This window comes from Protomyctophum parallelum (assembly GCF_964188405.1).
Source record: "Protomyctophum parallelum genome assembly, chromosome: 2".
Taxonomy (NCBI): Eukaryota; Metazoa; Chordata; class Actinopteri; order Myctophiformes; family Myctophidae; genus Protomyctophum; species Protomyctophum parallelum.
The window spans coordinates 54,063,795-54,089,477 of NC_139699.1; the positions used below are offsets into that span (position 1 = coordinate 54,063,795).

General features: G+C 42.0%; 3 protein-coding genes across 6 annotated transcripts; 1 reads left to right on the forward strand and 2 right to left on the reverse strand.

Annotated features, from left to right (window-relative positions):
* Positions 1-1,090: 1,090 nt before the first annotated feature.
* mns1 (meiosis-specific nuclear structural 1) lies at positions 1,091-16,282 on the reverse strand. The gene is made up of 10 exons (XM_083759451.1): positions 16,152-16,282; positions 12,853-13,065; positions 6,412-6,539; positions 6,169-6,271; positions 4,901-5,130; positions 3,940-4,156; positions 2,993-3,100; positions 2,338-2,595; positions 1,554-1,679; positions 1,091-1,281 (listed from the first exon to the last, which is right to left on the reverse strand). The coding sequence occupies exons 1-10, from the start codon at positions 16,152-16,154 to the stop codon at positions 1,171-1,173; spliced, it is 1,497 nt and encodes a 498-aa protein (XP_083615577.1). The 5' UTR covers positions 16,155-16,282; the 3' UTR covers positions 1,091-1,170.
* Positions 7,479-8,801, forward strand: LOC310876984 (protein TFG-like; the record flags this gene model as incomplete). The annotated part of the gene is made up of 2 exons (XM_083790631.1): positions 7,479-8,354; positions 8,514-8,801. The coding sequence occupies 2 exons, from the start codon at positions 7,479-7,481 to the stop codon at positions 8,799-8,801; spliced, it is 1,164 nt and encodes a 387-aa protein (XP_083646757.1).
* A 1,036-nt stretch (positions 16,283-17,318) lies between the features above and the next one.
* Positions 17,319-23,978, reverse strand: LOC310854906 (ADP-ribosylation factor-like protein 6). 4 transcript variants are annotated; one of them, XM_083759667.1, is made up of 8 exons: positions 23,816-23,978; positions 22,518-22,679; positions 22,150-22,211; positions 21,551-21,619; positions 21,359-21,453; positions 20,408-20,537; positions 19,328-19,383; positions 17,319-17,940 (listed from the first exon to the last, which is right to left on the reverse strand). In XM_083759667.1, exons 2-8 carry the CDS (start codon positions 22,638-22,640, stop codon positions 17,915-17,917), a joined length of 561 nt encoding a protein of 186 aa, XP_083615793.1. In that variant the 5' UTR covers positions 22,641-22,679; positions 23,816-23,978; the 3' UTR covers positions 17,319-17,914. The 4 variants fall into 4 exon arrangements, with proteins under 4 accessions (XP_083615793.1, XP_083615791.1, XP_083615792.1 ...); XM_083759665.1 differs by having other exon boundaries at positions 22,518-22,683; XM_083759666.1 differs by having other exon boundaries at positions 23,812-23,978.
* Positions 23,979-25,683: the final 1,705 nt, after the last annotated feature.

Consider the following 25,683-nt stretch of genomic DNA (forward strand, 5'->3'; position numbering starts at 1 on the left):
AGTTATTTTGTATTCTTCAATATTCAATTAAAACCCACTGACACACTTAACCACTTTCAACAATTTTGGGCATACTGTACTAGGCTATGTTTAAAGGCAAAACTATTTTTTAAAAGGTCGGTCTACAAGCTCACAACATCGAGACCATTTTGATCTGTTGAATGTGATCATTATGAGGATTGGTAAACCTTTTTCAGGTATTTTCTAATAAGGTGGTCTATGTATTGTGTATATTGTATTGGTGATGTATACCTACTGTATGGTTCCATTTTGAGATTCTGATGACGTTTATGGATTATTGTCTATATGATCATTGATTTTTATGTATTTTATGCCTTTTCTTTTATAGTTTCTATACGTTGGGTTATCAATAAAGACTTATCAGCTCAGTCAGTCTTCAACCTTTTCATGTCCAGCTGGGTCCGCTACATGCTTGTAGACCTGTTATGTTTGCTACTTTTCTGTGTGAATGATATCATGAACTATACACTACAGCAGAGGCGGGCAACTTTGACGATAGAGGGCCACTATCTTATTTCCACACTCACTCTAGAGAGGGCCACAATCACATTGCATATTATAGCCTAACTACGTAGCAAAAAATAGCCGATCTACAAGCTCAAAATGTGTCGCGTAGTGCAACGCGCGGACCGCATTAAGTGATTACACTATAGCCTTAAGCCTAGTATTCATTCATTCATTCATTCAAATAAATTGATTTCAGCCCAACAGCAACGTAAAACAGTTCCCGTAGTGACAGGTGATTTTATGTATTTCCAGGCTAGAAAAGGGTAATCCTGTGTGTCAACACATTGTTCCATTAATTAAACCACCAGAACACAAGCAAAACCATGTATTAAGTTGAACTTCTTATTCAGGTAATTTAGTTTAATAATTTAATTTAGATAAATAATAAAACATTTCATTCAATTCAAAATATATCCTTTATTGTCCTAATAAAACAAAATCAAAAACTATTATTTTACAAAATATTAATGAGCTGACCATTTTGTAGTAGTGAAATATTCCTTTGGAGCTGAAATGTTGAGCTCCCTAAGCTAAGAGTGCCCTCTAGTGGTGTAGTGTGAAAACCGCTTACTCCTGGTCTAACCTGACTCCGCCAGCTGGTGGCACCTTATGAACTCAATATACTGCCGCAATCTGGCCGAGTCAGGTTAGGTCTTCCCAGCCTTCTTCGGAGAAGATGTCAGCCTGACGTTTCTGAAAGTTGCTTCTGAAGTCTTCATCAAAGTGTTGAAGGTCATCTTCACGGAACAAGCCCTTCAAATAGAGAATGCTTATGCTAATTAGTATGAAGGAAGTAGGGCATTCATTTAGAAAGGAACAAACAAAAAGTTGAAATGCGGAGAGATACAAGGTTTCTGCCCAATGGCGTGATAATAGTTGAACCCATTCATTCAGGACGGGAACCCATTCAGGAACGTATGAGAACGTTTGAGAACCACTGAAACATAGGTTTTTCAGAATTTAGAAGATATTTGTAGAACCTGGTCTCTCAGGTCTTAATAGTTTAATAATCCATGGCCTCCTACCTTAGGAAAATATCCCAGTAGTTTAGTAGCATGATGTTTAAGGAGGCGTTGTCTCTCTTCTTCGATGATCTGCCTGCGTATAGCCTCTCTCTCCTCTTCCAGTGCTCGTTCCTTAGCCTCGTGTTCCTTTAATTAAGAGAGAAATATCATTAGTTCAAATGGACTTGAACTCGAACAATGTTACCGCTAGTGAAGCACCGACAGAAAATGTAGTGCAAACCGACTTGCACTACATTATGGGTATTTGGGTATACAAAGCGCTTCATTAGAGATCTGCCGCCACCCAGCCCACCCTGTTGAATCTTTTAAATCCACTCTGTTCTACTTTATTCTGCATTATAATCCAACCAATATGTTGCTTTGTACACTAGGGGTGCAACCGTTATTCAAACCAATCAATTTATCAATTATTATTAAAAAAAAATATATATATATATAAAATGTAATCAAATAGATTGGGGGACACACACTGTTAAGCCCAAACCACACCAAAGGGTCGGGTCTGTCAGAAACATCTCCTCACCGCCTGCACCAATTGCTCCCACTTTTCACACAGGCATTGACCATAATAATATGGAGGTCTTAACGAAGCCCTTTTTCCAATTTAACAAATTATAAATTAATAATGAATTTATTAGTGAATAAGAAATGCAAAAACGCACCCAGGGCCCAGTACATCTTGCGGCCACAAGGGGAATATCTCACAACGGGTAAGGGCTAGTAGTTAATGACAGAAGCATGTCAGCTTGGTGCTGTTGGAGAATGTTAATAGAAGCATGTGTACCCTGTCAGCTTGGTGCTGTCTGCGTCGGTCCTCTAGTAACTGCTCCACAGCTCTCTTGTGCTCCAGCTGCTTCATGCGTCTCTTCTGGGCGTTCATCTGCTCGATGCGATCGTCCTCCGCAAACTTCTCCATCATCATTCGACGGAAGGCCTCTTCCTCCTCCTTTTCGGCCTGCTTCCTCATCTCCTTGAAGGCCGTCTGCTCCCTGCAGGTCTGCTGGAGCATCAGCCTCAGTCGGATCTGTTTCTCCATCTCTTCCTGGTAAACATGTTTGAAACTGATGTCACAAACTGTACATGATTTCTCTTTTTCTTATTTTAACACACATTTTTGAGACATGGTCATTGTTTAAAAAATACGTGTATTTTTTATACATGTTGTTACCGATGTGTATGTTTAGAAAACGAATACAAAACTTTAAAAAAGGAAAAACTGTCAGTGGTAGTACGTCAACCCCCATAAGAGAAGTAAGAATTATGAAAATTATTCTAATGTAGTTGTAATTTAGCCCCAAGCTGTTGTTAATATTTTCCTTGGTTCAATATGCCTATTAAAATGCATATAATAATATAGAACCCAGAGACACCCTTTAAACAACTTTAAACAGTAATGTGTGGAGTGTCAATTAACATTATGATGAAAACAATTTGCTCACAATCTCTTTCTGTCTGACAGCCTCTTCTCTCTCCTCCAGGTAAAGCTCCTCGCGGACACGGTCCATCTCTTCACGTTGCTGTTGTTCCATCTCCATCCTCTCAGTGAGCTGTGAGGACCAACAACACACAGCTCAACACTTTACAGTGGAACAACCAACAACCACCTGAGTACCTGCTCGCACAACACTGTCACACAACGGAAATATAGCCCATCTGCAAGCAATATGTTGTGGCAGTGAGCTTGTAGATCGGCTATTTTGTAGATTGGTCTTGGGCAATATATGGACATACTAGTGTATACTGATGACAACTGGGACCTCCATATTTGGGAATAAAAGGGACAAAGGCTCCATATGGCCATAAAAAGGAAACGTACAGACGGACAGGTACAACTGGTACAATCACAATGGGTATATGGAGCATTCATTCCCAGCTCGTGTCATTCCCTGAGTAGGCCGACGGCCACCGGTCTAGTTCAACAAACTGGGTGCTATTAAGTTTGTATGCTATTAGAATAGGTTTTCTTTACGGTTATCACTTGGCAAAACTCACTCACATACAGTAAGTAGGGTATGCACATGCTTAAAGTGAATGGCATATCGAGTGGCAAATCGAGTGGCAAAGCAACATGCAAAGTGAGTTTAACATTGTTTGCCTTTTAGGCCTTTTCTGTTTGGATGCATGGGTTGTCAATGTCAAGGCTAGAAAGTAGTTTTTTGCCACTCAGTAGGCATTCCTGCGCAACTTCCGGGTTTGATGATGATGTCACGCGCATACCCTCTAGTCATCTAATGGTAATAATAAAACGAATTTAAAGGCATTTTCTTTTTTCATTAGCATGACTATTTAAGACTTTTTCAGCAGTTGTGGACACCGTGAAAAAAATCTTTCCAACAATAAACACTGGGATGATGCGTTTGCGAGACCCAATGTGATGTGTTCTTACCATTTTATGCAAATGTTCTTTGGCCTGCTCTCGCTCTCGGACTTTGGCCATCCTGTCCTCCTCCATCCGCTGCTGTCGGCTGGCAAACTTCAGGATGCGTCTGTTCTCGGCCTCGATCTTCTGCTGCTCCATGCGTCTCCACTCGGCCTGCTCCTTCTTGAACTCCTCGATGTACTGCTGAGTGGCTCGCACCTTCTCCAGCTTCAGCTGTTTCTCCCTGCAGAGGCATCAAAGGCCCCATGAATGGTACATTTATGCCAGGTTGAAAGTGGTAAACTGTCGCAGCACTATAGTATTGGACTGCACAGTCCCCATTTATGCTACTAGATTAATTGATTATTTCATTATCTGTCTGTTTTATTTCTTGGTATATTAACTGTGAACCCCTGCATAATTCTTTATAACAATAATAACAACACATTATGAATCATTTTATAATTACTTCATAATACAAGACCATAATAGGTCGTAACTGCTGGACACAATTGGAAGTAATAATAATAATCTTATAATACGTTATAATCACTGTTATAATGAATTAAAGAGTGATTATAAGTCATTAGATGGTCATTGTGTGCTTTAAGTAAAGTGGAAATAAAAACCATTAAAACGAGAACATAAAAACATTTCTGCCTCTACCTCCAGGAATGTCATTACTTTACTACTTACTGTAACTATGATCCTTGCAAAAGCATTATAATACTTGACCTCATAAGTCATAACATGCTGTATAAAGTGTTATGATTACAAGTGTTATTGAAGCTAACAAAATGTGACACAAGCGACAAAAACATGAATATAGAGCAGTGGTTTTCAACCAGTGGTTTGGGTGCCACCTAGCCCTGAAACATGACTGTCACGAGCGTCATGTGAACCATGGCTAGGTACAACCAGTGGTCCTTGGGGTGGCGTGACTCAAATGGCCCAAACCACTGATATAGAGAAAGAGAGGGAGACTAACATCCGGTCTTCCTCGTAGATCTTCCTGACGATCTCGTCCACCAGGAGCTTGTCTTTGAGGAACTCCTCGTACGCCTCTTGTCTCCTGCGCTCCTTCTCCAGCAGCTGCTGCTCCAGCTCCTTCTGGTGGCGAAGCAGCTCCTCGTAGCATCTCTGCTCCTGCTTCTGCTCCTCTGCGGCCGCGCGCTCCTGTTCGCTCCTCATCCTGCGAGTGACGTCTGCCTCCTCGCGCTAAAGTCACAACATGTCACAATACATGACAATGGCTGGGTTTCCCAAACGCATATGGTGTAAGGCCTGTAGTGCCGCACATGCTCAGATGCCCTCATAGGCCACACACAGAAGCCTGTGAACATAGACATTTCGTGCATAGATGTGCCACACAATGGGGTATGGTAGGCCTCAAGCCTCTGGTCTACCATTCTGAAACTTAATGTACCGGTAATAATATTTGGACTGCTGGACAGCTGACAGTAGGCTCTCTTTACTTTAATATATACATATAATATGTATAATATATATATGCATTATATTTCTGTATATATATATATTTTTTAAGAGTAAAGAGAGCCTACTGTCCTCATCCTGCGAGTGATGTCCGCCTCCTCGCGCTAACATGGATTAACGTAAAATAAATTGTCACGACTGAAAACAACGAGGTCATAATGTGTGAGTCGTGAAACAGGAGTGAGCAGGAGCACGCCCCTCCTTAACACAATTTGTAAAGTTATGTTTTAGTAATGTTGTTCCTGCTGTTCTATATACAGCCAACCAGGTGAAGAAATCACAGATAGATTCTATGGAAGATGCTTCTGCTAGTTTGGCCACTTCAAAAGACCTTAAAATAATAACCGCAGATCGCATTGACAACTTGTAGATAGGCAAATTTCGCTGCGGAACATTCCATAGAATACATGCAGGCTTCTATGGAATCCAAATGATTGAAATCAGTCGTGGTGACTGAGAACTTTAAACTTAAAATGTCACAACCTGTCACAACACATTACACTAATCTAATGTAATAATAATATTTATATGGATGATTTGGACAACATCAAAAACTATTTGTGAACAAATACCACATTATTGATATTGTCACAATAATATAAAATTTTCAAAATTTGCTAAAATATCTAAATTAAGCAATCTGCGAGCTGGTAGACTGCCGTTAGATTGCCATTTGCAATCTGGCATATTTTTACCCTGCTTTGGCCTGAACTGGATATAATAGCCAAGAACTAAAATACACATGATATATTTTTATCTTACCATCGTCTCAAACCTCATGGCCTCCTTCTCAGCAACCTGTGCAGCTCTTTCCTTGTTCACATATGCAGTCTTGAGCTTTAACTCCAACTCTCGAAGTTCAACACTAAACATAATAAAATAAAAACTAATGAATTCTTTAATTAATAAATAATGTTCATAATCATATTAATAAGAGTACAGAACAGAATGATTACATGGAACAAATTGCAAATATGTTTTCTATTTACCTTTACACATACATACCTGTTCTCTTTAACATATTGCCTCATTTTCTCATCTCGTTGTGTCTCATGGCTGATCCGGGCCAACTCTTTGGCCATTCGCTCCTCTTGTTCAAGTTGCTTGTCCTTGTTTATTCTCTCCTCCTCTGCCTGGAAATTAGTTTTGAAATTGATTTATATTTTATATATATAGCCCGACGCCCCGACCCGACCAGACGCTTTAGGGCCGGGCCGGGCCTAAAATGTATGCTAATTAGTCGGGCTGGGCCTCGAGCCGGGCCAGTTAGGGCCGGGCCTTAAATTTCAGGCCCATTGAGAACTCTAATAGGGCCAGATAATATGGGGGCAGGGTGTTGAAACTTGAAACACTGCTCAGACCAACGGAGTGTTTTTTTCTGTTCTGTCTTTCAACGCTTAGGCGGTTGTAAGAATAAGTTACATTAAAGTGACAGTTAAAATGTGTTGTCCAGCAGATGGACAAAAACAATGGTAATATACATAGTATAGTAAATAATGGTGCAAAGGAATTATTTAAATGTAGCCTCGCCTGTGTCTCTAAAGTGAACAATGCAATCATTCACAATGTACTGCTTGACCAATGTACTGCTTGACCTCAAATCAAGGTCCATTATTTATTTGGCATGATTTGGCCTGAAAGTTTGTACAGAACAAGTGTTGTGATGCTGAGTGCCAGTCTTTGGTATGACCTTGGCTTTCATTACAGTCAGTGTAGATTGGGGTCCCAGAGATAAAACATTGTACCAAATAAGGGCCTGCAGTGGCCCAATTAATGCATATCAAACTGGGGGTCCTTCAAATAAAAAGGTTGAGAAGTTGGAACCACACGATATTCCATTTTCGGTTGGCGCACTGGATGAACTACAAGGGTGCCTGCGCAAATCAGCATCTTTAGTTATGCACGGACATTGTGTCAGTGTTATGTCAGATCAGAGCTCGCCAGACTATATAAGTGTTATATTCCCTTATATTATATCTACTTTATCCCAGGTACAGACAGCCAAAGAGTGAGAAACTGTAGTTTCTGTACATAATATCAAGATTGAGGTATTTTAAAAACGGATTGGGAAGATGACGTTCGTAGACGACAGCACCACTGTGAACGACCAGCAGCAGCTGGACCCGAGTGGGAAGCTGGTCATCAAAGCCCAGCTGGGCGACGACATCAGACGCCTCTCCATCCACAACGAGGAGATCACCTACGACGAGCTGGTGCTCATGATGCAGCGCATCTTCCGCGGCAAGCTGCACAGCAACGACGAGGTCACCATCAAGTACAGGGACGAGGACGACGACCTGGTCACCATATTCGACAGCTCGGACCTGTCCTTCGCCACCCAGTGCAGTCGAGTCCTCAAGCTCACTCTGTTCGTTAACGGTCAGCCGCGGCCCCTGGAGTCCGGTCAGGTGAGATACCTGCGAGGGGAGCTCGTCCAGCTGAGGAACAAGGTCAACAGCCTCCTGGACAGTTTGGAACCGCCCGCCGAGCCTGGTGTGGCCGCCGCGGCCACAGACAGCGAGCCGGTGGAGGAGACCGAGGGGAAGATCATGGCGGCCGAAGCCATGATGAAGCAGGCCCAGATCACCTTCGACCCTTTGAATAAGCAGGGCGAAGAAGCCAACGCCAACGTCATGTCGGCCTTCGGATTGAGCGAGCAGCACCAAACGTCAGCTCCCGCCGGTGGTGCAGTCGAGGAACAGCACACAGGAACCCCGGACAGTAAAGCCTCTTCCACAGCATCCGCAGCCCCACCGGCTCAGGCCCAGACACCATATGCAGGAGTACATCAGGGACCCTCAGCGTCCATGGAAGGGGTGTACCAGCAATTCCAGGTTCCAGGCACCCATGCGTACCATTATCAGGTTGTACCAGCACTATCCACCACCTTACAGTCCGTACAGCATCTACAGCCCCAGCAACAGCATCCACAGCCCCAGCAACAGTCCGTACAGCAGCAGCAGCAGCAACAGCAGCAGCAACAACAGCAGCAGCTGCAGCAGCTGCAACAACAGCAGCAGCAGCAGCAACTGCAGCAGCTCCCAACTGCGAGACACAACGTACATGATTATACAAATCATGTACAATTCCCGATCTCGCATTTGCAGGCACCACCACCTGCCCTTGCTCAGGCTCCAGCACCAGGCTTCCAGGGTGGCCAGCAGCAGCCAGCGCCACCCCAGGGAGCTCAGGAGCAGCAGTATCAGAACTACACCCCCACAGTCGTTTACAGCATGCCCCCCAATGCCACCAGCTCCACCCAGACCCACCCAGGGTACACCCCTCCTCCAGGCGGCAATGCCAACCCCCCATCACCAGGGGCCACTAACCCCTATGCCCTCAACCGTCGAAGTTACGGCCAGGGATACACTCAGCCAGGCCCTGGATACCGCTAGAACCGACGAAATACATATCACATCGGCCATTATCTGACCGTTTCTTTTTGAGCTTACAGCTTTTGTCCACACACGTCTCACACGGGTAGTGATTTTTTTTATGGCATCAATATAAAGTTTCACCACTTTCAATCTGGCATCCCTATTTTGGACATGCCATTATAGGTGAAGATCTTCAGAAGTGTTCAAACTTTCAAAACAACTGTCTGATCTACATGGACACATTGAAGTACTTAAACTAGAAGTGCCCCTCGGGGCACAGGTCTCCACCAGGATTGATATTTGGATCAAATCTGAAGGACTAATATGAAAGTGTTGCACATAAATGGGCCTCCTGGTGGCAAGGCAAAGGCTGAATTGAAAAATGCAGGCCAGAGGTTTTTCCTTGGGCTGTAGGGAGTGTGCACACGTTTTATGCAGATCAGTGCATGTAAAGATGTGACTTGGCCTGTTATAGCGCCACCATGAGGCTGATTTGAAAAATGTCAAAATGTCCTTAGCCTAGTGGGAATATGTGTGCACACAGTTTCACTGTACTCGGGCCTCTGCGTTCATGATTTGCAGCATTTTGTACAAAACGGGCCACTCCTGAAAACTTTGGAAAGCAATCTTAGCCAATCAGTGTAAAATCTGAGAAATCCAACAGACTCGTGATCATATGACAGTGATGCAGGGAGAATGTTTTGCCATGGCCTCTAGGGAGTGTCATGCATACAAGTTGTACACAGATCGATGCAGTTATAGGTAAAAACAGGAATGGGCCTGTTATAGCGCCACCGTGAGGCTGATTTGGAGAAAAATAAGTGGCCTAGTGGAAATCTTCTTATAATTTCACGGAAATTGCACACTGTGTTTGTGATTTGTCTCATTTTGTTCTAAACGGACCAATCATGCGAGCTTTGGAAGCCAATCTTAGATGGAATATGGGAAATGGTGCACATCCGTGTTGATCACATGACTATGGAGATAGTAGTGTATACTAAATTGCGTGATGTATGGATACAATATGTACAAGTAATCTACAGAAATGTGTTTTGCCAAAATTGGCCTCATGATGGCGCTATAACAGGCCGTTGTGGAATATTTGGGGCAGAGGTTCGTCGTTGGTGTCAAGTGTGTGTGTGTGTGTGTGTGTGTGCAGTTTGGCATGGATGGGGCAGCGGTGTCGGAGATTAGCTGGTAACAGACGGACGGACGGCCTGGTGGAGACAATAACTAGTTCTGTCGTTACTTTTTTTCTTCTTACGATAATTGCTGATCTACTAGATCAATGGTTTTCAACCCTTTTCATTTCAAGTTCCATTAGTTATTCAGCATTTGAGCCACGGACCACCATTTGATGACATTTAGCCTCTCAGATCCAAAATTATTGAAAGAATATTGTGTTGTCGTTGATCAAAATAACAATCTATACAGGCTACATTATCTAATAGTGTTGTAGACTTCTTGAAAAACGAAGTAATGCAGATGTTTAACAATAATTTAACGGGTCCATTTGGTTTTGTTTTATGCTCTCAAGAGTTAATGATCTAATAAGGATCCATTACCAACTCTCCATCATTTACCTGGTACCACTCAGCCTGGGCAAGACCTACGCTGAAAAGACTATCAGCGGAAGTTGCGGGATTTTAGCAGAAGTATTGCCCAAGGAAATGACGTTGATGCATTACAAATCAGTTTACATTCTCTGCGAATGAAACAAGTGATTGGTCTGGAAAATATCGCATCCGGGGGAAATACATTTGACGGATGTTCCGGAGGATACAACCAGGCTTTTCTTTTCGCAGATAAGTAAGCCTGGGACCGAGGCTAGGTACCACTGTACTAGATTGATGCCAACTGATGCAGGGGCAGTTTGTTGTTTTGTTTGTCCTGTAAAAACATTTATTCACTAACAAACGCTGTGCCTAGCGAACATGTTGGGGAATATCTTCGGCCAGTGTGTGTAGCTGTGATCTGTGCTCTGGTGATTCTGTTGGACATTGCAAACGCAATCGGAGCAACGCCACGGAAAGCACTGAACAATGGGTGGCCCATGACTCCTGTGTGTACCCGCGAAGACCTGCAGAAATTCCACCTTAAGTCATGTTAGTGGGATTTCATCTGATTTTATTAAAACAAAAAAATACATTTTGTCCCTCTGCTGATACTAAACTAGACGGGAGAAACAATCTTGACACAGGATGACTCCCTCAAGTTGGTCTGCTGCTGTAGACTAGGACAGCATCAGAGAGAGAGGGAGAGACCAACTTCTCTGGCACTAAATGATTCTTAAAAGAGTAACTTAGTAAAATGGTAAATGGTGCATTTTATATAGCGCCTTTATCCAAGGCGCTTTACATTCACACACACATTCATACACCAATGGTGGCGGAAACCATGCAAGGCACCAACCAGCACATCAGGAGCATTTAGGGGTTCAGTGTCTTGCTCAAGGACACTTCAACACTAACTCTGGGGGAGCCCAGGTTCCAACTGGCAATCTTGCGGTTACTGTAAGAGGCAGGATGTCTACAAATGGGTCTGTCTGTGAGTGGGATTCTCTGTTCTGTTTTTCAACACTAACTTGATACTTAATTTTGGTATAATAATCGTTTGGTAAGTCCATCTTTTTCTAAGTCGTATCACAACTGTGTCCCAGCCTTACTCATCTGCGAAGAGAAAAGCCTGGTCACAACCTAAGGCAGAGTGTATCGGCGGAAGTGTCGGGCCGGAACACCCGTCAGATGTATTTCCCCCGGATACCGTATTTTCCGAACAATCACAAAAGAATTTTAAAGCATCAACGTCATTTTCTTGAGCAGTACTTCCGCCAAAATCCAGCTGTATACTTCTGCCGATACACACTACACAGTGTAGGTCTTGGTCTTGCCCAACTTGCAACTGCCGAGACTAAACGTATTGATTTGCATTATGTGGGAAACAAAAACAATGTGACACTAACCGGAACACAATTGTTATTTTCAACGCCTGGCTTTGTGTGTGCCGCCCGTGACATCATGTGCGTGGCCAAGTCTATGGACTTTTTGTATAATAATTTCTTCCGTACAGACTTGGCTGAGTTATACAATGACTATCATGGGTCTGGTCCACAAGATTCGATACACCACCAAGATACCCATGTACCTGTCTAAATACTTCCTTAATGTAAACGAAGTCCACACCCACAACACCAGAGGGAGTGCAACAAACCATGTACAACCCAGATTCGGCACAAACAAGGGACTAAATTATTTTCGCTCCTATGCCACCAAAATGTGGAACGCCCTACCAACAGTCATTAAGACATGTGAATCCCTTGGCTCCTTCAAAACCGCTCTCAAAGGGCACCTACGGATGGCTGCAATTCGAAACTGGCCTCTGTCAAATCTGAATCCCCCCCCCCCCCGCCCCATTTCCCCTCACTGTATATGTATCTTTTCCCTTTTTGCTTCCTATATGATGAATTCCTGTTCTGTTCTTTAGCTACATAGAAGTGTCTATTTGTATGTCTCTAAATGTTTTGATGCATTGAACAATGTGGACCCTGTTGTAAACAAGTGTAATGCTTAATTGGGTCGTCCACTCACAGTTAACAGTCTTTGTATTGAGTTTGTGCTTAAAATGTACTGTAAATTCTACAAACTGTTAATAAATATTTCAATCAATCAATCAATGCTTTCCTCCACGGTGGAAGGTGGTCAAGTCATTGTGTGTCCAGTGCTGTACTATTTGGCTCCACTTTTTTGTGCACGCTCCCGGAAGGCGAAGGACGTGTCTCCAAAATATCTGTTATCTTATATTAAAATGCCATGTGAGTGGACGCCTGTGGACGGTAGACGTCAAATGTCCAGATTTGATTGGACGCTAACAAAAAGTGAGCGTCACAAACGTAACAGATAGCAGATCTACAGGCCTATAAAGTTATGACAAATCTTGACAATACCTAATTGCAATAGGGAGGCCAAGTTGAAACAGCCATGTATCCTGCCAAAAACAACAATCTAATATGATGACTAACATCCCTCCCTTATTCAATTACACATAGTCATAACAAAACGAGTTTAAATACCTTGACGAGAGCGTCCTCCAGGTGGCGTTCGTAGAGCTCATCTTGAACCTTGCGTAGATGTCTCCTCTTCTCGAACCTCTCCTCGATCATCAGACCGGCTTGGACCTTCCTGTCTTCAGCCACGTGCCTCTGCTGGTCCTGCCTCTCTTGCTGACGGTGTTGCTCAGACACCATCCTCTGTCTGTAGCTGGATGTCACGTAGTTCCTGGACGCCTGCAAGCATTTAATGTTTGTGTTAGGACAAAGTTTGTGTTAACACATATAAGCTACACAAAAAGCTGGACATAGGAGCGGCTATCATCGCCCCTCAAAAATCCAGCCATGAGTTCAATATAAATATTTTATAATAATGTAGGCTAATATAACGGATTTGAGGTTCCATCACCTCTCAGAAATAATACCTAGGCCTACTTAAGTACAGTTACAGTACTTGAGTACATGAGTACTGAGTTACTTTACATCACTGAAACTCGGTACACATCGGCTGCATGATACCGATACCGATGTTGTCAAAAAGTCAATTATATATCAGTCGGGCTCTTTGGTTATAACCATCAGGTTGTTAAACACCGGCTGTCCCGACGACACAGGTCACCACACAGGATTGCTTTGTCTGATTTATAATATACTTAAACTAGAGCGGTGCCCATTTGGGCACTGACTGTTATTATATCTGTCTGTGTCCCTTTAATGCCCATATATTGAGTTATTTGTCAGGTAGGCTATGCCCAATTATGGAGTCTAATGCAGATGTCAGAACAACATTTGGATGTCAGAGCAGGCCAGCTCCATATATGGAGCCTTAGAGTATACTCTAAGGACCTTACCCGTTCTGAATATATGTAAACCAAATTATGTACATTGTGGGCAATGCGATAAATAGATCACATTACTGATTGGGAGGGAATTGTCCTGTCTCGCTATAGCGCACGTAGGCTACGCTATCGCAAACATAGCAGATTTACTATACTTACCAGAGTCATCTAAGGCCCCTTTTCCACTATGGGGTGGAACCAGAACCAGAACCAGAACTTTCCAGGACCCAGAACTACCAAGAACCATGTGTAGTTCCAGAACCAAGTTCTGCTTCCGTTTCCATATAACCAGAACCATATAACCAGAACCCCCCCCCCCCCCCTATTCCCCCACTGCTGAGTAGCTCGGCCAGCAGGGACACCCCCCCCCCCCCCCTGGCACGGCCGGGGGGGTCCCGGAATACAGAGATATTCATGTTTAAATAATGACTGGTTATTATATTCAACAGTGGTGGAAAGTAGCTATGTATATAGTATTGTACTTAAATACATTTCGGCCATTTGAAAATAGACAATCTACAAGATCGATGAGACACATGTGAGCTTGTAGATTGTCTATTTTCAAATTTATTTGCTTTATTGTACTTTTCTAAACCAATAATATGAACATATTTTTATATGCCACATGTCACATATGCCACAGCTGTCACATATTTCCTATACATAATACATATACTGTATATGCACATACTGTAGTGTATGAACATGGATGCAGCATACATTCTGCATATAGGCCTATATTTGCCGCTATATAGGCTATATTTGCCCCATTCCATGTGGGGAGTGGGAAAACAGTAAAACACCCGTTTTAAATGCATTAGACCAGTTGTTCTCCAACCTTTACCTGTCTACAATATTTTGCTTAAACGGCAAGAGAAAAATAAATCTCGTATAGCTCATATGATGCTAAATGATAATCCACCTTTTGAATATAGCATTTAACATGAGTGTAGGTTGCAATTATAGTGCCTCTTGAGCAGATTGTGCCATAACATCCAGTCCAGTTGTAATGTCAATATCAAGAAATGTGCAAATACAAATCATTTAACCGTTGTGCTAGTTGAATTTAATTTAATTTAATTAGTGTTTAGTATTGTGTACAGCACATTTCTAGTAATGATATGCCTAATGCCTTGCCCTGAAGAAAAAAAAAAAGTCTAGTGCACACTACTGTCCGTGTATAAAACAATATACTCTACTAATCTCCAGTAGCATTAGCCTCATAATATTGTGCTTCTGTTCTGACAATTTAGAATAGATCATGGCTCTCTCACACACACACACACACACACACACACACCCCCGGACACCCCTCTCTGCAGTTAGCCTAGCTGTTAGCGGTAGAACAACAACTGCAAGCAAACTCGTCGCGACAGCTTTATGGCTCTCTCTCTCCCTCACGCACACACACGCTCTTTCTCTCCCTCTCTCGTGGCCATAGTGTTTCTGTGGGCTTTTCCAGGTTATTTTTCTGTGTGTCCGCGGCGCTGTGTCGCACTCAGAAGTTTTAAATGTGCGGTGTTGTGTTGTGTGGCTGACTGGCTGTGCGCTTCGCCTCGCTCCGGTCTCCTCAGTGTTGTCACCTCAGCTCAACCAATCGAGAGCAGCAGCGCTGCTGGCCCCGCCCATAGGTTCCCAGAACTCAGTGTTAGTACTACCTCAAAAGCAGGGCCGGAAAAAGGTTCTGAGAACCTGGTCTGAAACCGTGCCGTACCGCGCTGTGCGCTGTGGAAACAAACTCAGAACTAAAAAAAATAGGTTCAGGTTCTGGATAGTTCTGGTTCCACCCCATAGTGGAAAAGGGGCCTTAGAAGAGTTACGATATTGAGGGGGCAGAAACCTCATGCAGCCTGGAAAGGGACAAGCTGGAGTTTGAAATACATTGTTTTCAAAGAGGGCGGCGCAAATAAGAGCAATTTTAGGCATGTGTGAAACATGCCAACTGTTTTAAAGTATTGTACAGTAACAACTAAAGTCTCTGTAATGTTTATCTTGTACGATACTACAAAACAATTTAAAATAAAGGGATTTAAGTTCATTAAAGCTGGGCTGTTGCCTGCATTCTCTGCCTACTTCCGGTCCAGGACCTGTCCCTATTTGTTGCTGATTTGTTGTCCCCGGGGCCGGGAGAACCGCCATTGGACTGGCGTGTGTGTTACTCTGTCTTTAATCTGAGTTCCCAGAAATTGAATTTACTCTGTTTTACACACACACACAAGCTCGCGCGCACACACACACACACACACACACACCAACTAATGTGGCAATAAAGTTGACATTTTTGATCGGCTATTATTTTCGTGTGACGGTCGGAATATAAAAACATGTAGTAGGCTAAGATTGCGTCGCTTGCCGAAAACAGATTTCGTGTGTTGTTCTACAGATCTAGTCTAGATCATCTACGTACAGTAAAACCTTTCGTTAGACGAGTTTGCGAATCAATTATTAAAACCTAACGTTGACGTTAATAGCGCATATGCTTACCATGCTTGCTGCAGAATTGGTCACACAGCTACAGGTGGATCGTTGTTATATAAATTAATGGGTAGGCCTATTATGAAGTTGTAAAGTTGTAGTTGAAACAAACTGTTGCTCTCATTCAACATTTTGCTTGGCTTCCGCCTCCTTTGTTGTGATTCTTGTTATCATGGTAACCGCGGTGCGTCCGTGACGCAGCTTAAAGGGCCACTTCACCCCTTTTGCAACCAATTCTTATTTTAATGATGTTTGGGAGACAAGAAACACTTTCCTGTTTTTAATTTATTTTTAATGTTTTTTTTGTGGCTTTCGCCTTTATTTTATATGTTTTTATAGAGGGACAGACAGTAGGCTGACAGGAAATGGGGAGAGATGGGGGAGTGACATGCAGGATCGGGAATCAAACCCGCGGCACACTGCCAAGCTGGAGTACCAGCCAAGGTGCCTGGCCTGGACCGCTGAGCCACGGCCCAGGCCTTTCCTGGGGGGGGTAGTGTGTGACGGTATGGACATTGGTCTCACTGCTGGGTTACTACAATGACCATAATGCTATGCTGCACTCACAACTCATACCGGAGGGCTGTCTTTGTCTTACTGAGACAACGAGACAACATGTAGTCCAGGAGTGAGACCAGTGTCCATGTCATTATGGACAGTGGACACTTTGAAATACTAGAATATCTAGAAGCGCATAAAAAACCCAGGAAAGTGTTTATTGTCTGCATGTTTTGTTTTTCTTCAGCACAATATTTTGTCGTGCGGGACTATCTGAATCTGACTAAAACTAATTACACAGGACATTACACAGTGCTATGGCTACCTAGATCAGGGGTGGCAACTTTGAATATGGAGGGCCACTATATTTCCACACTCACTCCAGCGGGCCACATTGCATATTAGCCTAATGTCGTAGCAAAAGATAGCTGATCTACAAGCTAAAAACGCGTCGCACTACGACGCATATATAATTTAGGCCTACTTAATGTTCATAACATTAAGATCCATAAAGATTAAAAGTGAACACAATATAAACCATGTTGTCCAAGTACTAATAAGCAGCTGTTGTTGGCAGCTCATATGTTGTTGGAGTGAAAGAGAGAGAAAAAGAGCGACAGAGGAGGGAGAGAGATTTTCTTCAGAGTGAGATGACCATCACATGATTAACACCATAAGTCATTTTCTACAACTTTTATTTGTTTTACAAGTAATACATATGCACTCGAATAAATATATTATATACATCCTATCTAAAAATAGAGTTAATCTAAATAAGGGCTACCTGGTGTCTGTGAACTAATTGAACAGTTGACTATTTACTGGCCTGGGAATGCCTCTAGAAACATACAGTACTATATATACTAGCAATAACAATAGTCTGGTTGCTATTGTTGTTATTAAAGATGAAAGATGAGTGCCTCTGGTTTTAAAGTAGTGGGCCGTACATTGGTACATTGTCTGGCAGACTGATGCTTATGCATGTCATGACCATATGGAAGTTAAAACTGGCAATGTATTATTACCAATAATTACACATTAGAACCAAAGGATAGGAAGGGGCAAAATTGGCCCAGATTTTGCACTACTGTTTAAGTAACCTTGAGCAAGGCACTTGATACCGATGGTGTATACTCTGCAGTTGCCACTGAATTGCCGTCACCGCCCTGTACAGGTTTTATCCCATTTGTTTGTATAAGTTTTAGTTCTGGCCAAAAAAGATAATGTATTTGTACACCCAAGTCTCTTTCCAAATGCTGGTTCTCTCTAGGTCTTCATGTTCTCATCGTTCTGATTTGATCTGGGAAAACACAGGCATAAAGCACCACATCATTAAAACGTGCTGCAAAAAAACAACAACAGTTACTGAAATGGTCTAACTGAAAGCTCTTAAAAGGGGTATTTCACTAACACTTCTGAGGTCATTTTAACATCTAGTCAAAATCCTAGGACATGTTTTTATCCTGTATTTTTGAGGCGCTAGCCCATCCTATAAACATCTATACTAGTGTTTAATGTTTGTGTTGTCTGAACAAACTAAAATGCCATTGACAATGAATGGAAAATGTACGTCATATGTGTCTGAGCAAATCGGCTGGGTATGTCGGTGGGAACCCTTGGCCAATAACGGACCACCATTCTTGATGATGATGTGCGATGATTAGAGCGCCCCTCACTTCACACAGGTGTGATTTTAACATGAATTATTCTGCTCTGTACTTGTGTACCGTTTGCCTGCTTTATGACCTGTACATATGGCAGAATTGACAATAACGTTGAGTTGAAATAGGAATCTGTTTTTAAACAAAAGAAGCAACACAAATATGGTATTAGCTTGAGTAGGAATACAGACGATCAGTCAGGGGAAGAGAAGGGGGGTGCTAACTGGGATTACTGATTTGTCAGTGTAATAAAAAAAAAGGTACTGTATAACAATCTACAGGATTAGGTGGTTGGGTAGAAATCTGGGGATGTATCTAATGTTCTACAGCTACTGTAAATTGCGGGGGACTAATAAAGGACAGCACAAGACAACGACGAATACTCACAGTGAAATTTGCTCTATGAAAGGATTCAAATGAGATCAAATCAAAAGAAATTAATAGAAAAGAAAGGGTGTTCTGTCCATGATGTGGGTCAGGCTGCTCTTGATTAAATGTTATACTATAATGGAAATTAACAGGGACTTCATGATCAGAAGAACAAAAAAGCAGGAAGAAGGTAATATCAGAAATGTAATGTACAGTACTTGTATATCTAATAAATGCAAGCTGCCAAAAACATCAACTTAAGCTGGTGATGAATCTTATGTAACTAATCTACAGATTTGGGCATAAGTAATTTATAATTTATTAGATACGGTAGATAGACATAAGGTTAACTGTATTATGATACTTGGCAAAATAAATAATACGTTGTGGTGTTGAATGTGAATTTGGTCCTTTTGTCACATGACCAGTTAATGAAGAAGCTATCCAAAACATTGTCACAAAACAGCAAATCCTACATTTGTCAAATTATATTCATAATTAATTATAGGCAGGATACTTTTATGTGATGCGTTCATTGCGTTGTGAGCTTGTACATTGTCTATTTTTTAAAGATTTTTCAATAGGGCTTAAGTGGTTAATCTTTCAATTGTAATCTAATCTAATCATAATTGATTCTCATGTTCATTTTCAGCCTACCTTGAAGCCAGTCGACCCCCTCCTGTAAACCTTCTCCCTTGAGAGCATCACTGGCACTGAAACATAACACATAATCACATTAAAATATGGTCACATTCACACCAGAGAGCTTTGCTGCGATTAAAACGAATCCTGCTGCGCATTTTCAGAAAGTGCACTTCGTTTGGCAGGTGTGAAGGCTCATTCGAATCCTAATGCGTATCAAAGAACCGCATTTTACTCCAAGCAAAAACGGGGGTTTCGCTTCGCTTCCAATCGCACTTGATTACGATTCGGTGCAGGTGTGAATGCAATCCGCAGTAAATAAAGGAAATGAAGCAAGGTGAGGAGCTGAACACAGTTGGAGACGGAGAAGGCATATTTTACGCAGCGCAAAGATGTCCCGTTACCGTGGATACTAGACGTGGTCGAATGAGGAGACTGAAGCCCTGATCGAAATGAGGACGAGTACATTAATCAATTGCTTAAGAAAACACATAAAAACACTGCAGTGTATTATAGCCTACAGAATATTCTGTCTGTCTGTCTGTGCCGTAAACATGGAGTGCTGTCACTGTGTGGGGACTGGGGAGCAGGGACTTTCATCTCGATAAACTTGTAAACATTTTGCGCTGCTGACTGTTATATCAGTGTGCTCAGCGCTGTGCCTCCATGCCCAAAAGTGCGTGGCGTGGCTGCATGTGTATAGTGAGAGAGCGAGAGAGCTGGGGTCCAGTCCCAGACGGCACGACACATGCACGTTATGAGTATAATTTTATCACCATAGATTTCACTGTGTTGTAGGCTGTGTTGTAGCCTAGTTTTATGAATGGAACACATTGATAAAGGTCCCCCCTGCTGCGTTTCCAATTGCTACGGATGACAAACGGCAGCAAATTAAATATGCAAGAATCCCAAAATCTCCGCCCATACGCATGAGTCTACCGAAGTATTAGGTGAGAATGTGACCTAAGACACCGGTTCTCAATGTGGTTTCCGGGGACCCCCAGGGGGCTTGTAGGAGCGATAGGCCCCAAATGACTAGTCAACCGTAAGTGTGTGTAAGAGTGTGTGTGTGTGCGTGCGTGCGTGCGTGTGTACCAGATGTGCCATGGCTTGTCTTTGATGTTCTCCAGGCAAAGCAACTGTGACACCTTGACTGAAGACAGCGCTTCTCTCACATCCATCTTGTTGGCAAAAAACAGGATGGGAATTCTCCTGTGTTTAATGTCTGTAGCCAGAGCAAGAAGGACAATACGTTAGTGAAACTTTGAGTTTATAATGAGTAACATCTGTGCAACCGTGATGGAAAAGAAAGCCAAATCACATCATACCAAATAATCCTTAAAACTAATAATTCCTAGGTAGACTGTGGACGTCACAAACTAACTTCCAGACTTGCAAGGAGGCACACTGTCTGATCCGCACCAAACTTGGCATAACACTATTCAGGGGTCTGTCATGACTCATGAGAATACCAGGGGCCAGGTGTGGGATTAGATGCTCTACTAATCTGCACCAAAGTTGAGACAGACCCCTGAGCCCTGTTCAGGGGTTTGGCATGAGAATAGTGGCATCCAAAAATCTAAATTTGACATATATTGGGCCTCAATTGCAGCGTTTAACAATTCAAATTGCCATAACTTGGTGACCATTGCTCTGATCAGCACAATATAGGATTTGGATAATATAGACTAGCGCCACGGCCCACAGAGGGAAAATAAAAGGTGTAAGGCAGAAACCTGTGGCCTGTAGGATGATGTTATCATACAGTAGGTGCTGACGTTGTGTAGAGTGGTTCTAATGGGATTAGAAGGCTGCATGGCCACCTGAAAATATAGTAGCTCAAAAACCCTGTCAATTTTGGATATTTCCAAAAATCTTCTAAAAATGTCTAAAACTGCAGATTTACAAGCTCACAATTCTTTGAGATGCGACATGTTATGGGCTTGTGTATCAGTTATTAACTTTTTTTTTAGGTAAAGTAAAGTTGGGATTGATACAATGATTCATACAAGTACAGCACCAGGATAACAAATAGCACACATTTACCTGGATGACCTAGTAATGTGTCCAGCTCTTCTTTGGCGACTACCATCCTCAGTTTGTCTCCACTATCAATGACAAAAATGATGGCTTGACCCTCCCTGAGGAAGACAAGGAAGCCAGACAGGCCTTGGTGAAACTGTACCCCAGTCAGAGAAGGCTGCATGGCAATAATAACGGTGTGATTTGCACACTCACTTGTAGTAGTGCTCCCAGAGGTTTCTGTATCTGCCTTGGCCAGACATGTCGAACACTGTGAAGGAAAGACTGAAGAGAAGAGGAGAATACAGTAGAAGACACTTAACTGCAGTACAGAGTAGTAATGCCTAAATTATACGGTTTGTGTCGCTGTTAGCTTTTTAACAGACTTGTGGTGGAAAGTTGTGCTGCACGATTGCTCAAATGTGAATCTTGATTTTTCTCGAATTGAGATCACGATTCTCACACGATTATCATTTTCTTTCAGGAAAAGAAATATTGTCTTTAGTCTGTAGTTGCTGAACATTACTGCGTTCAAAATGTGGCACCTGGAGCCAACTACTGTGGCTTTAAACAGACACCATCAAAGTGCTTCACTCACTTAATGTCTCTCTCTTGTAGCAAAAACACAAGTAACTAAAATTAATTGGACAGCCAACTAGTGCTGACTGATTCTTGCTCAAATTTAGAAAATATATCTCATAGACCTGTGTCTGAATCTAGATCGCAACCTTTTTCAATTAATTATGCAGCACTAGTGGAAAGTAACTATTAGCCATTTTTGAAATCATGTTCCACTGTTTTGTTGAATACGGTACCTTGATGTCTTGAACTTCTCTATGCTGAAGCCAATGGTTGGGACGATGTCTTGTGTCTGGGCCTGTGAGAAACAACAACAAACAAACATTGACTTAACCACTGCAAATGTGGTGGAATATATTAGTAAAACATGTGTAACTCTGTATGAATTTTTGAACAAAAGTTGGCATACAGCAATATTTGAAGGTGCAATATGTGTCCCAAATAAGAATCCATGGTATGATGGGGAAATAATTGGGGTCCAAGTTTTTATATGTGATACCTTCAGAGAACACCGGTTTAAAACCCCTGACTTAAGTATTATAGTACAAAGCATTACTGTTACTTGTCCAGAGGACACTACAGATATAAATCATGGCACACGTACATTGGACGGTTTGAGCCTGTTGATGATGGTGGTTTTGCCACTGTTGTCCAGGCCCAGACAAAGCACATTGACTTCTTTCTTCTTCAACCCCAGCCATCCTGCTAGCTTGTCAAACAGCCCCATTTGGCAAGCCTGCTACCATCAGCTGCCTCGCTCTCCTGTCTTACTGTCAAAGAAAAAAACATCACCATCACACAAATTCAACATCTTTGGACACCATTCTCCCAAAGCTAGATGGTCAATGGTTCATGACTATAGTAGGCTACATGCTCTCATCAGTGTCAGAGAAAATAATTAGTATGCATAAACAAATCCTTGAGTATGTACATAAACCATTTAGACATGTAAATCTCTTGACTCCTTCAAAACCGCTTTCAATGGGCACCTACATAAGGCTAGTACAATTCGAAACTGCATGGCCCCTGTAAAGTCTGAGTCCCCCCCACCCCCTTTACCCCAGGCCCTAACTGTATATTTTTTTTCTCCCTTTTTACCTCCTATGATGATTTCCTGATTTTTTTAAGTCTCTAAATGTTCTGCATACTGTTAATAAATACTTCAATCAATACATTTGAATACATTTGTTTGTTTGATAGGCCCAGCATAGCCCTTTTCAAACTGTGTGTTATCTCAAATGAAACTGCACTGAGCAAAGTGTAGACTATAATACCTAGTCACTAAGCTGGTATAGAACCAATGTAAGTGTTATTCACGTTTACACATCTAGTTAAAACTCAACACAATGTACTGTCTTGTTGAGTGCAGCTTGCAATGCATACTGTTAAAACTACTGCCGTGTCGTGCTATGAAAGGAAACGACACATTCGTCATCATTGCGCGTCAGTGACAGTGTCTTCGTTTTACAGCATATTATTATTATTAGTTATATCACAACAAATGTTTACTCTCAGAGTCCACAGCACCTTTAACTTAATCGTAAACCCACGTTAACGTTAGCTGCCATTAAAATTATGCTTTTATTATGTGCGACCGTGTTGGTTTTAATCCCTTGCTATGCTAGTAACTACCTATAGGACTAACACTAGCTAATGCTGTTAACCTCGTTAACCTTACGCCTACGTTAACGTTTACAACCAAGGCTAACATGAACTGTAGCCACAAAACGCTAGTCAGATGAGGTGACACAGAATAGCAGCCAAAATGACTAGAATCTTGCATTGGCTAATTAATTTGATAACAAACCAGGCCAGCAGTTTGCCAATAGCCACTAATATCACTATGTAACGCTAGCTTCCCTTTTCTATCGCTCCAAAACATGAGATACTGTCCTCACCTACTGCAAATTCTTCAGATCACACTTCCGCAATGCATTCAGTAGTCTGCTATTATGTCAAATTAACATTTACGTTTCCAAAAAGGTGTCCAGTGTTTCATTCATTTCTCTTGTAGTAGTCTAGTCCTGGCTTGAGCCTGTAAAGTATTTACACCTTGTTGCTTGGAAACGAGGGTGCGCTCAATTTGCTTGACCCAACTGCCATCTATTGGTCCTATATGGTATTGTATTTTTGAAGGGCCTATAATATACAGGTTTAATGTTTGTTTTTAGTTTGTTTGTTTTAAAAACGCCATCGACATTGAAGGGAAAATATACGTCATCTTGTCCCTAACACAAACATTAAATGCTATTAACAATAAAGAGAATGTAATTTTTGTTTTGTCACCGTTTGTTTTAGATCACCTAAACATCACCTAATCCAGTGGTTCTCAAACCTTTTCATGTCAAGGACCCCCAAATTTACACTAATTAGCCCGCGGACCCCCGTTTGAAAATATATGCCAGGGACCCCCCCATAAGAGAAAATCTTTATGGCAGTGATTTTCAACCCGTTTAATTTCAAGGACCCCAGTTTGACATGCATTAGTCTACGGACCCCCATTTAATAGCATTTCTATCTCTGGGACCCCCAATTTATATTGTAAAATCAATGCTAAATTAGAAGGCAAGAATATTGAATGAAATGCACTTTTACCAACTTACCAAGACATAACAGACAGAACAGGGCATACTCCACTATTATATCATGTATAATGATAAATGTGTAAATGTACATTTCTATAAAAATCACACTTGTGTGAAGTGAGGTGCGCTCTTATCATCATACATCACATTCCGTGCTCAGCCAATCAAATCATCACAAAAGTCATTCTGGCCAATCACTTTTGGCGTCTTCACTTTTCTGCCCTCACTTTTATCTTCAATGTGTACTTTACTCAGAAAAATCTAATCATCGCTATGGGGTGATCAGCCAATCACAAGCCAACACAAACCGGAAAGCTGGTTAACTAAAACATGGTTGTATTTACAATACGATACAGTCAGCTTGAATGTCCGTTCACAAACTATGGGCAATCTTTCTATAAATACAGTGATAGAGGTTGGTTGTCGATGACCATAACTGACTGCATTGCATATCAGACTCCGAGATGTAGGCAGATACAGTACTTTATATATCTCATGGACCTGAACTCAGTAAACCGAGTTTGGTATTTAGCAGAATGTGGTGTCTGCTACACTTACCTACACAGTAAAAGCCTCAAATCAACACTTTCTTTTCAGTGTAAATGAGACACTGACAACTCTCATAACATCCCACTTGCTGATTAAACTTGACGTGTCGATGCAACCGATATGCTCATTTATGGGACTAAAATGGATGAGATTTCTGTACATGCGCATAAAAGGACTGACAGATACATAAATGGGCATAAAAGGGACACAGGTAGACAAACAGAAACAGACATCTCCATTATGGGCACAAAAAGGACAAAGCCCCAACACTATGACACAGACCTATTGGTCGGATCGGCATTGCGACACATACACGCACGCTCAACAGAACAAAGACAAATAAGAGTTAAAGCAATGCAGATCTCAAAGCAAAACAGAGATTAGTCTCCCTAAATCTATAGAGACCGAAGGAAAAAATAGAATAAGAAAGTGAATAAAGAGGCCCAATCATTTACTTCCCCTCAAATTGGCCATCCAACAAGGTAGTTTAACAAAGCATACGCAACTTAACGTTTACGACAGATCACTGTAACTTTGCCATTCATTTCAATATAAGCGATGTGTTGGGTGCTCACAGTATGTCGCTTGGAACACCCTACTTTGGGTCTGGGCAAGGTTTGGGCCCTCTGGTCTGAT

What these genes read in the sequence shown, in the direction of transcription:
- mns1 (XM_083759451.1), bottom strand. An exon ending in CAATATGTTAAAGAGAACAG is followed by an intron (nt 6,272 to 6,411) that starts GTATGTATGTGT and finishes TATTATGTTTAG; the next exon opens with TGTTGAACTTCGAGAGTTGG. An exon ending in ATCTACGAGGAAGACCGGAT is followed by an intron (nt 4,157 to 4,900) that starts GTTAGTCTCCCT and finishes ATGCCTCTGCAG; the next exon opens with GGAGAAACAGCTGAAGCTGG.
- LOC310854906 (XM_083759667.1), bottom strand. Translation starts at nt 22,640, where the DNA reads ATGGGGCTGTTTGACAAGCTAGCAGGATGGCTGGGGTTGAAGAAGAAA. An exon ending in GAGAAGTTCAAGACATCAAG is followed by an intron (nt 21,620 to 22,149) that starts GTACCGTATTCA and finishes TCTTCTCTTCAG; the next exon opens with TCTTTCCTTCACAGTGTTCG. An exon ending in CACATTACTAGGTCATCCAG is followed by an intron (nt 20,538 to 21,358) that starts GTAAATGTGTGC and finishes CTCTGGCTACAG; the next exon opens with ACATTAAACACAGGAGAATT.